Source organism: Cibotium barometz, chromosome 62 (assembly GCF_041138505.1).
Source record: "Cibotium barometz isolate CiBa-2024 chromosome 62, ASM4113850v1, whole genome shotgun sequence".
Classification (NCBI taxonomy): domain Eukaryota; kingdom Viridiplantae; phylum Streptophyta; class Polypodiopsida; order Cyatheales; family Cibotiaceae; genus Cibotium; species Cibotium barometz.
In genome coordinates this window covers 12348121-12362175 of record NC_141107.1, presented here as the reverse complement: position 1 = coordinate 12362175, position 14055 = coordinate 12348121, and the positions used below count along the sequence as shown (strand labels likewise).

The 14055-nt window shown below is 45.0% G+C and overlaps 1 protein-coding gene across 2 annotated transcripts in view; it reads left to right on the top strand.

Annotated features, from left to right (window-relative positions):
* The first annotated feature begins 4067 nt into the window (after positions 1 to 4067).
* LOC147604146 (histone-lysine N-methyltransferase ATXR3-like protein) overlaps positions 4068 to 14055 on the top strand; it is a 36958-nt gene continuing 26970 nt past the window's right edge. The window contains exons 1-2 of one of the 2 annotated variants that reach the window (XM_086795152.1): positions 4068 to 4672; positions 5051 to 5248. In XM_086795152.1, the coding sequence (XP_086651278.1) occupies positions 4108 to 4672; positions 5051 to 5248 (763 nt within the window). In that variant the 5' untranslated portion in view covers positions 4068 to 4107. The remainder of the gene's footprint in view (positions 4673 to 5050; positions 5249 to 14055) is intronic. The other variant, XM_086795151.1, reaches the window with a different exon arrangement.

Below are 14055 nucleotides of genomic sequence, written 5' to 3'. Positions count from 1 at the left end.
ATTTTCTCTCTCTTCCTTTTTCTGTACCTGTACACCATGAGTCTTAGAAGTGCTTGCTTCCCCTTGTGATGGAATAGATTCAATTATGGACTGCCTTTTTCTTCGTATAATATCAATTATCTCATCATGAAATTCTTTCTTTGCAATCCCCAAGACTTCCCCTAATGTGAATTCCACCCTGCTGTTTAGAATTCTCTCTTCAAGCACCTTTTTGAGATCTGTTGCAACTTCAATATCAGATTGAAGCTTGTAGAGTGGACTTTTCCCTTTACCCTTCTCCTTCATTTTTGCTGGCACTTCTTCCATTGAAACATCATGTGGAGGTCTGCTATGCTATGGAGGCATATGTGATGGCCCAGGCCTTCTTTTCACTTCCACGTGTAACTCTTTTTGATGGCCCTCCTTCCTCATTTTCCCTTTTACGTTTCTCCTCTACCTGTGCCTCATTATTTTGGCATTTGGCAATATAGGCATGAATGGATAAAGAATCCACAGGCTCCTCCCAGCCAGTCTCAAGGCGCATACAATCACCTGCCTCATGCAAAGCTTGCTTTGACACTTTCCTTGATGCAATTGATTCCATTGTTGACGGCCAAAAATTCTCATTCTCATAATCCTCATCATTCTCAAATCCCTGCTTTTGTTGACCAACCTTTAATCCATAGGTTGCTGCCTCGACCATAGAAATGGCATGACTAGCAACCATATCCTCTACCAGCTTTTTCATCCCTCCTTTCCCAAAGTTTGTACTCAGCGGAAGACCAGTCTCTGTAAGATGGATTTTCCCATCTTTGAAGAACACAAGTTGATTTTTAAGAGCTTCTTTATAGCTGGTACAATCCTTCTTTGCATGCTCTGGGTCATCACACCATATGCATCTATATGTAAACCCTTCTTTGATTTGAGGCCTTTGCATAGAAGCCTGCCCCAATGGTAGACCTTTTTCTTCGATCCTGGACATCTTTAATTTTAAATCACGCATACCCTTGATAAGCTCATCCATCGGCCCATCTATCTTAGGAATTGTGGCAGCTGGCTTGGATAAACTCTCAGGGGTAACAGCAGCTATGGGGGTTGCAGATCCCATCACCATTTTATCCCTCCTCCGCTGCCGCTTTGCTAACATAGTGACTGCATCCTCAACATCATTCCAATCACTCTTTAATCCTTGCTCTGTATTTTTATCCTCAAGGAGGATTTCCAATGTCTCCTGGAGATCTTTCCCAGCTGCCTGCAAGAAGAGCTCTGTCTTTTCTCTGTCCAAAGTTGCACGCTCTATTCTTGACAACTGGGCATAACGCTTCTCAAACTCCCTTAGCAATTCTGTGGCAGAAATTCCCATTTTAGGTTTTGTGACCCATTCCAAAAAAGTTCGTTTGGTTACTCGCTCAGAATCCTCTATGAAGTATTCATCTTTTAAGGCAAGCTTGAATTCTTCCCAATTTCTGCCACCCTGTGCTGTCTGCAATCCTTTTATGCGCTCTCTTATTTCAGGAACGCATACCAACTCGAAACTTCGAACCATATCCTCCTCGGTCACCCTATTTAGCTCCATCTCCTTTATATAATTGCGCAGATACTTTGTAATGTCCTTCCCATCAAATTGATCTACCTTTTTCACAATTGATTGTAAGGCTTTGGTCATGGAAATCTGTCCCCTCTCAGCAGCTTGTTGCTGTTGCATGTACATGGAAAACATTTGGAACATCTGCATAACTCCAGGGTCAAAATGAACCCCCTGGCCCTCAGAATTCTCAGCCATAGCTTCCCTATATGTTTCACTACACTCTCACCCCAGCAGCTTCACGTCGGGTTCACCAAAGATGTCGTGAAGTGTGCGGAGTAGCCAGGAAAGTACAAAACTTCTAGCTGTGAGAGTGAATGTTAAATCCAACAAGGAATTTCACGTACAAGATTTCCCAAGGAGAATTGAACACCATTATTTCCATTGACAAATACATGTGTCCTCTTCCCTCAATACATCCTTGAGTTCCTCCAGGTGAATGCACAGATTTGCATGAAATCCTTTAAACCATTCACATGTGGGCATAACAAAGATTTCCAATTATTCCAATATACATGTGCCCAGCTATATCCATTACATCCAGTGCCCTCAAAACTGTTATTTCGAGATGTACCTTATCACCTGAAAACCTGCCTTAATGTTCTAACATCTCACAAGCAAAATATAGCATTTGGCATAGCTTTGACATACTCATAATTTTCAAAATCCATATGAGAAGAAAGTAAGGCAAATTTTCCTCAACTTCAATGCATTTTTCACCAATCACCGAGCTCCAAATTCCTTAGCTTTTTCCCTAAAAATCCTTCTATTCAATTCCAAGCTTCTTTTGATATATATATATATGGGTTAAACGATTCTCTCAATTCGTATAGAATGAGAGTAACATTTAAGAGAATATATGTATATATATATATATATATAAAACACTTAGCTGTCGAGTTGAATGCGTGGAACTCCACCAACCGTATGCTTCATATCAATTATGCGAGGATGAAACAGCTGGAGAAGCATCGCTCAGTGTTGGTTTTGAAAATAACTTTTCCCATAAATACATCATTATGTTGTGCTAGAATTACTCTCTAATTCTAGCACCTACAAAGCACTCACAGTATATATATATTTTAAATAAAAACGCCTGGTCTTTTTTGACGCTGTTATCAGACGCTGCAGAAAAAAAATCTCCACACTGCTATCGCCGTTTCATTCCGGTGGTTTTCCCTTCTTTCCCCGCGGCGATCTCGGGCCTTCCCACCTTTTCCCACTACTGATGCGGGAATTTCCTATTCCCAAAAGCTGCGCTCCAGAATTTTCCAAATAAAAGAACCTTCTCTCTTCCACGTGCGCTGCCATTCGTTATTTGCTTCTTCTAACCTTAGCATTAAGGTTATGCCACCCATCATATGTTTCTTCTAACCTTAGCATTAAGGTTAGAAGTCTAATAGTAAGACATAACCTTATATTCGCTTCCATCATCCATAAAGGAAAACCACAATGCATGTGACTCTTGATATACACACAACATCATCTTTGAACAAAACCATTGCACCATTGTAGGCACACTTACTTTGAAGAGCATGACACAAGCCCATAAGGCATTTTAGCCAATAATACCTTGAATTTCCTGCTTTGGCACAACTCAAGATTCTCAAGGCATTCTCACACCTATGAAGATATTCAATGAACTCCTCGGCACTGTGATACTCATTAAGTCTCCATTTCTCTTGACACCTTCATAGTTTATAAATTATCATGTCGGCCTATATGATTTATAGAATCCCCATTTACTTATTCAAGTATTTCTCCATGCCTTCATAAATGCATTCCTTTGTGCATTGGTATGCCCTCATGCCATCATATATATCTGGATGCTTCTAACTTGCCCATGAGCTCTGAGTAACAGCAAAAACATCATCCTCCATACTCATATACAAAAAACCCCTAAATCTGACTCAGCCTCAGCTTGTCTTATTGAACCTCATATACAATATGAACATATGTACATGGCATCATATAATGACTCGTCATGGCACTTAACCTATGCATCTGGATGTGTGTTTGACGGCCTCACATGCACGGTTTCATATCATAGACGTGCCATGGCACGACAACGTATTAGCCCATTTTATGCTTTTCACTTGCTATCCTCATTGATTTGACAAGGATGTTTCACTAGTTGCAAGGGCACCATGCCCGTGATTGGAGGCTACCACCACCCTAACTTGCGATTGGAGAGTTACAAGAAAGATAACATCAAAGGGCACAAGTAAAGACATGTACAAGGGTATAGGTGAATGTATATGGTTCTATCTTTTTTTTTTCTTGGAATGGAGAGAGAGAGAGAGAGAGAGAGTCTCAAATGGAAAGATCTAAAAGAGGAAGAAAGAATCACCCAAGAGAGAGAAAAAAGGAGCATGGATTCTCAAATGGAGAGAGAGAGAGAGAGAAGTCCATTTTACGAGTTTTGGGCTTGGCCTCCAGGTACCGGTGTCTGGACAATTGGGCTCCGTGTGAATTCATTCTTCCCCGGGTTTTTGGATTGGGTTTTAGAAGCTCGGTTACTACAGGGATCATTCTCATCACCAATGGGGTTCTTCTTTTGCAGGAAGAAGAACGCGGAGAAGCGCGAAGATCCTGACGCCGAAGAGCCGACATGGGCTCAGAGGTTCGAGCAGTACCAGCTCGAAGAGCGTCTGAGGCCAGACTACACCAAGCACCCGGCCGTAGAAGAAGAAATGAAGAAGACGGGCTTCTTTGCGGACAAACCCTTGACGCGCGAAGAGATTGCCAAAGAGCGGCAGTTCCGAGAACAACTCAAAAACAGCAGCACCTTCCAGTTCCTTCTGCGATCCCAGCAGCGCCGCATCAAGAGAAATGCAGATGCCATTGCGCAGAACAGCCGGCCTTACCGCAAAGAGGACACCAAGCTCTGGCGGTCCCTCCCCCATGTTCCTGGCCCTTACAATGGCCCCCCCATGCCCCGCATGGCCATTAAGACCCATGCCCAGGCCCAACGAACCTTCTGGGACTTCTTCAAGCAATTCCATTTCGGCCTTTGGGGCTACCGGCAGCGCCCATATCCACCTGAGAAGCCCAGTGACATTCAACAAATGCTTGGCTTCAAGTGGTTGGAGAAGCGCTACTCTGATTGTAAGTTATGCCAATCTCCAGAACTACATGAATGCTTTACATATACATACATACCTAGATATGTACATATAGATACATATACATTTAATTCTTACATACTTGTGAAATATTTCAATATATGTTCACTTGGACAGATATATGTTCACACAACATACGTATACACATGCTTGATCGCTCACTTGCTTACAGATAAGGGCACGGTTTCATATAAAATGCCTACATTTGTGATCAAGATGTCACATTCAAACAGACATATTGTTGATAAGTCTTTTGTAATAAAGCACTACCTTTCAGAGAGATTGTTTTCCTTGGACAAGTTTTGAAACCAAGTTTCCTTTGATATTTAAGCTATATTAATTATTTTTATTGGCTGCCCAGTTGTGATGAGGTCGGGTGGTTGGTACTATAAGGACCGTTTGGGAAGATCAAGAGGTCCTATGGAGCTTGTCAACCTGAAAACAGCATGGGCTGCAGGCATAGTTGACAGGAATACTTTTATATGGGGAGATGACATGGATGAATGGGCCCCCATTAGCATGGTCTATGGCCTTGAACAGTGTATTGATACACCAGATAGTAAGTTTACATTGAACTTGTATCACTAGATTGTGGGCATAAGGCAGTTCTTTGAAGATTTTAGCAAACATACTGAACGTGGAATGAATAGTGTTTGTGTGGGCTCGTGCGTGGGTCTCCCCGCGTGCGCGTGCGTTTGTGAGAGAGAGAGAGAGAGAGAGAGAGAGAGAGATATTAACGACAAAAGATCAAAGGGTCTATAAGACCGAAAGTGTTACAATGTGCCTATGAAATGACTGAAGCATGGAAAAAACATAAAAAAACCAACGAGAGCTGAAAGAAAAACAACCATGTAAGTGCTAGTGGTATTATGATACAATGTGGGGGTCAAAGTGGGTCCTTGACATCTGTGATTGTGTATGGGCCCTCCACGTCCTCAATCCGTGGAGGGGCACTTCTATATCTTTGGAGGATCTCTCAGATTTGAAGCTGTTGGGTGAAGCATCTCTGCAGACCAGTGGGTCTCGGGCATGTAGCTGTTGCACCTGGATTGCTCTATCTAGAGAGATGCTAGGGAGGCGGGGTGGAACTTGGGGCACATAGACTGTCAATGTGTGTTGCCTGGTCCGTTGAGTACAGGCATCGGGGTTTGAGTTCTCTCGTAGTGGCCTTGGATGGAGAGAGAGAGAGAGAGAGAGAGAGAGAGAGTTAATATTAATGCCCTCATAATACCCAAAGGGTCTATGAGACCAAAATAGTTATACAATAGCTCCTTGGAGAGAGAGAGAGAGAGAGAGAGAGAGAGAGAGAGAGAGAGAGAGTGTTAATATTAATGCCCTCATAATACCCAAAGGGTCTATGAGACCAAAATAGTTATACAATAGCTCCTTGAAGTATTGATTCGTGGGAAAAATTGAAAGGCTTAAAAGAAATTAGCTATCTATGCTATGAGTTTGTGTCAAAATTAGTGTTGGTAGGTATGTGGCTATCACAAGCTGCCAGTGTGTATAGTATGGTGGGAGGAATGCACACAACAAATAGTGCTCCTTTGTCTCCATGTCACGTGCATCCCGCACTTGGATGCCACGTAGACATATTTGTACAGAAGGTGCAAGACCTGGGGTGGAAAACTGGTCCCATGTGAGGCCAGTCCGGGACGAGTCAGCTAGGGTCCCACTCCAGTAGTCCGGGGTGTGCATTGTCCCGCACATGCGTCCAAGGTCAGGTGTGCATTGTCCTGCACATGAAACAGTGCCAGTCCGCGCTGTGAGTCTCCCTCTGGAGGAATGATGTCAGTGGTTCTGTGTATCTGGTATTACACCGGATGCCAAACCACTGTGTAGACATTTAGGGTTTGCATATAGGAATGGGACCAGCCCATAGGGCTACCCCAAGAACAGATATGTGGGCATGGGGGAGGTGTAGAACCACCCCCATAGGGGCCAGGAAGGCCTTGGCTGTGCCCACCAGCCATGGGATGGGCTGGAAGGGCTGTAGGCCAGCCCTAGGGCCCGTGGACAAGCAGCCGACATGGCATCCAGCCCTTAGAGGGCTGTCGGCCAGGTGTGGGGCAGCCCACAAAGGCTGCCCAGCAACTAGAGACAGAAGCGCATGGTGGCCAGCCCTCATTTATGTGATGTGCAGATTTTTCTAGCATTTTATTCTATTTATGCAGTTGTGGGACTATTTTCAGTCAACCGCCTGGGTTTTATACAGCCGACCAGCACCTTGGAGGGGTATAAATACCCATGGCATAGATTTAGTCCTTTCATCTCATATTTCACCAAGTGCTGAAGCCAATCAAAGGGCCAGGACAGCCAGGAGAAGCTAACGCAAAGGGATGAAGGATTGAAGGTCAAGGACAAAGGATTCTCCTCAGCCAAGAAGGTTCAGGTTCAATCTTTTATTTCAGTTTTACATCATTCTAATAAAAGCAAATACACCATCCGTGGTGGGGGCCCTACAGAGGGTATTCGGGACCCAATGCTGTGTCCTCTTCTCTCTCTCTCTCTCTCTCTCTCTCTCTATTTTTGCACATCTACATTCAGTTTTGTGTGCTAATTTCGTCGCGACAAGTGTGCTGATTTCTGAGCATTGAAGTTACCGATCTCTCGTGAAGCTTCCGCATGTTACAGTGGTATCAGAGCTTACTTCAAGTGTAAAGATTCAGCAAGAAACCAGATATTTTTTCTCGCTCTTGTGGTTGGTTTTCAGACTCCGATGGACCACCCCTTTCGGAGCGACTCTTGTCCCTCGAAGGACAGTTGGTTTTCAGCCTCCGGAAGTCTCCCGCACACATAGTGGATGGTCAGAATGCGCTCCGGAAAGGAAGTGCGTTTTCTTGCCATGGCGAGCTTCGACGATGAGAGAGACCAAGAATCTTGGGACCAGAGTGCACCAGGCAGCCCAGCTAGGGCATCAGGCATGAGTGTTAAAGAGTTAAACCAATAGATGATGCGAGCAATCACAGACCAGAGTACCAAGTTGGAAGAGCAGAAGGTGCAGATGCTGGCTCTGGAAGAGCGCATCCATGTTGCAACGCCGCGTTTTCCATCTCCTCCTTCCTTTCCTTCCGTATCCCAGATTCCAAATCCTCTACACAGGGACCCTCTCGACGGGTCATGACCACAGCCGAGTTCGATGCTTCAGTTTGCAGATGCGCGCATTGGAGATCCGACAACGCGAAGACGAAGCCATGCGACGCGTGGAACATGAGCGTTACCTTGCGGCTTTGGACGCAAGATTGACACCGGCGGCTTTCTCGAATCATTTTCCTGAGAAAATGAACTTCAACAAGTATAATGGTAAACTCGACCCCACAACTCTTTATTCATGGTTGCATCAATTTGAAGCTTACTTTGCCATAGTTAGAAAGAATGATACTGATAGAGTGAGTTAGAAAGAATGATACTGATAGAGTGATCTTTATTCATGGTTGCATCAATTTGAAGCTTACTTTGCCATAGTTAGAAAGAATGATACTGATAGAGTGATCTTAGCCGGTTGGTACTTGGAGGGTGAGGCCATTCTTTGGTGGACCCAGTGGGCTCATGCCCACACCAGATTAGGTCTGGCAGCTTATGTTTGGGATGAGTTTGTCCGTGACCTTCTACCGCCCCATTACCTTGAGCGACTCGAAGACGAGTTCAGGGGAGCGCGACAGAACGCGCAACCAGTCCTTCAGTTTGCTAATAGAATTCTTGTGATACGGGGACGATCCAAGCATATTGAAGTGCATTATCATTTTGTACGCGACTAGATCGAGTTGGGACTTCTTCGGCTAGCCTATTGTTCTACCAAAGACCATGTGGCTGATCTCTTCACCAAACCACTTCCGAGAGCTTCTGTGGAGGTGTTACTTTAGCGTGCTGGTATTGGACCGCCCCTGTGGCGCTGAAGAGGAGGTGTTGGATTATATATCATCTCTAGAGGGTCTACTGCATCATTTTCATGCTTGTACTGGCCATTTATGAGGCCCTCCATGTGCATATTTATTTAGGTATTTTTTCCTATTTTTAATGCTTTTATAGCATTTTTATGCTATTGTGGAGCTGTCGGCTTGCTATAGCTGGCCGACCAGCTCTTCTGGGGAGTATGTAAGGGCTGTCCCTCTTTCCCCCATTTCATCTATTTGGGTTTCTCCAGGAGATAGGTCACATGCAAGCATAAGGTACAGGAATGGACACATGTTTGGTACAGCTTTGCTACTGATAAGACAGGGGACAGGGAATCCATGACAGAGATGGATAGTACCCTTGGAAGGTAGAGAGGGTTTGTACAGGTGTGTCAACTGTATGGTATGCTGTGCTGTGATACGAGTTCTCTTCTGAGAGACAGTTTGGGAGTCTGTGTTATGATGCAGAAGCACTGGATGTGTCAGGGTGTGATGCAGTTCATAGTGTGAGAGGCTATGGATGGTTGTGGCAGCCTTGCTCATGGGAGAAAGCTTCTGTATGCGGACTCAATGTGAGAGAGTCTTTCGATGTGAACAATGGCTGGACTTGTTTGTGGATGCCGAGTGGACAAGAAGCCAGATGCAGGTTCTTTGCAGGCTTCTAGGGTTCTATTGTGACGGGTGAGTTCCCAGCCTTATATTGTAATCAAAGCTCTTATAATCAATTAAAGAAATACCGCAAGGGGCGCCACTGCGATTTGGGGCCAATCGGTATCCGTGTACTATTTGCAGGAGCACTCTAGCTCCCCTTGTTTGTTTTCCTTTTCTAGGTCCTCAATGGTGTTGAAGTTTTTTATGTGCGAGTGTTTGTTCCACCGCCCTTTGCTATCTGAAGGCCGGTTTACAAGGTTCTGTTGCCGGGACACATCGTCGACTTTCTCAAGGAGGCGAGTCCGTGGTTGCTTTGGTCGGGACAATCGCCAACTTTCCTAAGGGGGCGAGCTCGTGGTTGTCTCATGAGAGTCACATCAAAAGCTTCAACATGAGGAAAGTGAAAAGGAAGTGCAGGACACAGTACAGGATTGTGTGTCTTTGCCTATATGAGGTGAAGAGCAAGAGCTGAAGATGAAGTTCAGGAGAAAAGACACCAAGGACAAGAAGTAGTCGGCAAGGAACAAGAAGCAGTTGAAATGTTATGGTGCAGGAGATGCGTTGAAGGCTATGGCTTTCGACAGTTTGTCACCGGTGGTATCTTCACAGAGGCTTCATGGGTTCGGAAGACAGTTTCTTTCTATGTTTAGCAGTGGTGATCTACTATGCTTCATCGAGGACTTGTGCTTATCACTTGGGTGGAGTGCAAGTAGGTTTTTGGTGCCTGAGGATGTATCAGATGAGGCTCAGATGGAAGTGGAGGAACTTGACGAGGTTCTTATTCCTGAGCATATACTGGCACATAAGGAAAGAAAGGTACAGGGTAAGGTTTCCCGTCGCTATCCTGTGAAGTTCAAGAGCTGTTCATTGATGGATATGAAGTGGATGGAGGAGGTTCACTGATGGATGCGAAGTGGATGGAGGAGGGTGACTTAGCAGATTCACCTCAGGAGTTGCAGCTTTATCTTGATGCCTATGAGTTGGAGTCGACTCTTGTTACGGCTCATTCAGGTTCAGCAGAGCATAGGTCTGGAGCGTTGCCTGATGCTCAAGAGGGAGGTAGCACCTCCGCTCCCTTGTTACAGACAGGCTCATTTGTTATCTAGGAGTCGCTTGGTGACATCTTTGTATTCACCCGAAGGTACTGAGGCTGACAGTACATCTGCTTATGGGACTTCTATGATTTGGTGTTCTAGACACATGAGATGGTGGTTGAGTATGGTTCACAGTCGGCCACAACTTGAACTATAACTGCAACTATGGATAACTCTATGGAGGACATAAGTCTTGCGAGCAGTCCTAGAGTTGGTTTGGTTCATGGAAATATGGATCGAACTCTGTTTGTGCATGTATGCATACACTTTTTGAGGTAGAGGTATTTTTGTATTCTGGTGCCATTGGATCCTGGTACCATTGAGAATACATTGGGAAATACTCTGCATTGTGTTGAGTGCTGCATGTATATTGGTATGATACATCAAGTGCTTTATTATGTTCATGGATGCACCATTGGGTTTAACTCCTGCGGGATGGCCATGTGACATATGTGGGAAAGTACTTAGTGGATGTAGTGTTTGGATGCATTGAGTGCTTGCATATGCTCATGTTGTACCATTAGTCGTGGGTCCTGCGGGATGCCCATGGACGTAAGGCTTGCAAGCAGCCCTTAGACTGTTACTTTGGAGTAGGTAGAGCATTTTGAGGAGCATATTGTTTGCGAATGCATATGTGTGTCATGCATATGTGTGTCATATGTAGAATGATGCATGGTTTTGTTTTTGGCTAACACAGGTAACGTGTTTCCATTTGGTTTTAGACTTTTGCTGTAGGTTCTGAAGGAACAAGCAAGAGGACAGTGTGGCTTATTGTGCAGGATGATTGTTCTATCATCCAGATGCATTGGAAGGCCATTGTTTTTGCCATATGGGATGTCTTTGCTCATGAGATGCTTTACTGTGCCATGGAGTGCAATCGAGGACGCTTGCCATTTTTCAAGAGGGGGGTATGTTACGACCCTGTGTTTTTCTCTGGACAATATGCAGATGTGCACGGGGACATGGTGGATAGTATGAATGGCATCAGGTTGGAGTCAAAAAGGGAGCCCATGTGTGGACAACGCCATGTGTGAAAGGGGGCAAAGAGATTTTAGCTTAAAAGGTTTAAAAACCTTTTAAGAATTAATATAAAGCCCTTCATTAAAGAAAAACGTGGCCCATATGCTAATTTGGGGCCATGTGTGCTTTTTGGGAGAAGTGGGCCGCAAGGAAGCATGGGGATGAACAGCACGTAGGCTTTCTCTCTCTCTTGCTAAGAGTCGACTGCAGCATACACACGTGTTTTTCTCTTGGAAAGGGTGGGCGGCTGGACTGCAGCTACACGCAGGAGATTTGGTTCATGGAAAAGCTGGCGACTGGTTGGGCTGCACGCTGAGGACACACAAGCTTTTCCCTCTTTGCCACAGGCTTGTGTACTGGTCGGGCAGCACACAGTCTCTCTCTCTTTTGATTTAGGAAGGCTGGCGGGCTGGGCTATTAAGGCACAGAAGCTACAGGTGCAAGTGAATAGTTCCACACGCATGCTTTTTGGGGAGAGAATACTGGCTGGCTGCTGCGCTATAGAAAGCACAGGCGCAGACTGAACCTCTCTTTCTCTCGTGGCTTTTGGAAGGAGGTTGTCTGGCTGCTGCGCAACAGTACACACAGGTGCCTATTGAATCCCTCTTTCTCCTTTGCTTTTGGCATGAAGCTGGCTGGCTGCGCTGCTGTCCATACAGGCAGAGTTGGACACAAAGGCGTGGACTGCAGAACAAGAAGGCAAGACACAAAGGGGGCTTTTCCTCGTGTCTTTCCCTCTCTTGTGGAAAGCGACATAAAAACTGTAAGTCTCTCTTTCTCTCTTGTCACTGGCTCAAGACTGTTCCAGAGTGGTTATCTCTAGCCCTTTGTGAGAGGAAGGGTTTGGCAGTTCAGAGGGTGGAAACAGGACAGTTTATGGGCTGTTTTTGTTTGGTTGCAAATTCAGCTATGTGCTTGGGTTTTTGACTGCAAGTACAGGTCTTGTGGTTATGTTTCTTGGCATGGGAGTGATGCAAGCTCGCATGGCTGCGTGCTCATGGAGCAGATTGTTTTCTTCATGCTAGAACAGTGGGATCTACAGTTATGGGTATCTCTATGTTGCCAGATGTTTCATGAGGGAACAGGTAACTAGATGTATGGAAACAGGACAGAAGTTTCAAAGGGAAACAGGCCTAAGGGTTTCATGTGGAAACAGGTCGTAGGTTTTCTCGAGGAGACATGTTATTTGGGTTTCTCCAGGAGGAGAAAGGTCACATGCAAGCAGAAGGTACAGGAATGGACACATGTTTGGTACAGCTTTGCTACTGATAAGACAGGGGACAGGGAATCCATGACAGAGATGGATAGTACCCTTGGAAGGTAGAGAGGGTTTGTACAGGTGTGTCAACTGTATGGTATGCTGTGCTGTGATACGAGTTCTCTTCTGAGAGACAGTTTGGGAGTCTGTGTTATGATGCAGAAGCACTGGATGTGTCAGGGTGTGATGCTGTTCATAGTGTGAGAGGCTATGGATGGTTGTGGCAGCCTTGATCATGGGAGAAAGCTTCTGTATGCAGACTCAATGTGAGAGAGTCTTTCGATGTGAACAATGGCTGGACTTGTTTGTGGATGCCGAGTGGACAAGAAGCCAGATGCAGGTTCTTTGCAGGCTTCCAGGGTTCTATTGTGACGGGTGAGTTCCCAGCCTTATATTGTAATCAAAGCTCTTATAATCAATTAAAGAAATACCGCAAGGGGCGCCACTGCGATTTGGGGCCAATCGGTGTCCATGTACTATTTGCAGGAGCACTCTAGCTCCCCTTGTTTGTTTTCCTTTTCTAGGTCCTCAATGGTGTTGAAGTGTTTTATGTGCGAGTGTTTGTTCCACCGCCCTTTGCTATTTGAAGGCCGGTTTACATTTGTCCTATCAACTACTTATTTGCTGTACTAATTCTTTCTATTTGCTACTTCCCTTTGAAGGGAGCTTAAGAAGCTCAGCTGAAACAGTTAGGGTTTCATGTGGGAGACACACACAGAGAAGAAGAGAGAGAGAGAGAGAGAGAGAGAGAGAGAGAGAGACACGTGGGGATAAGTCATCACAAAGTATGAGTGTGTGACTCCCCTATCACACACGTATATTTGCTCTAGTACACATAGTGCACTTAGTACATTAAAAGTACTAAGTGTACTATGTACTATAAAATTTATGGGCTTGTACACACTATAAGGGTGGGCATAATGCCTTTACTCCAACAACCTCCCACTTAAAGGCAATGTGCCCTTAAGTGAAGGAAAAGAAAAAAAAAATCAGCATGTACATGATAATATACAAGGCCATATCAAGGCTGAAATTGGCCTCATCCAATGCCCATCAAGTGTCTGCAATGAGCAAACCGCTCTGGAGGCAAACTCTTTGTCAACAGATCAGCCGGGTTGTCATCCGTATGAATCTTGACAAGCTGAATCAGCTTGTTCTCTATCACCTCTCTGATGAAGTGATACTTCACATCCAGCATGAAAGACAGGGTTCTTTGCCAACTAGATGGCACTCTGACTGTCACAATGCAACAATGGAATATCCCCTGTATAACCCAAATCAACCACTAACTGAGATAGCCATAATGCCTCCTTGCAAGCCTTTGTGGCTGCAATATACTCGGCCTCTGTAGTAGATAAGGCAGTGCACTTCTGCATCCTGGATATCCATGACACAGCACCTCCTGTGAATGTAAACACATAACTGGTAGTAGACTTCCGGTTATCTGGAT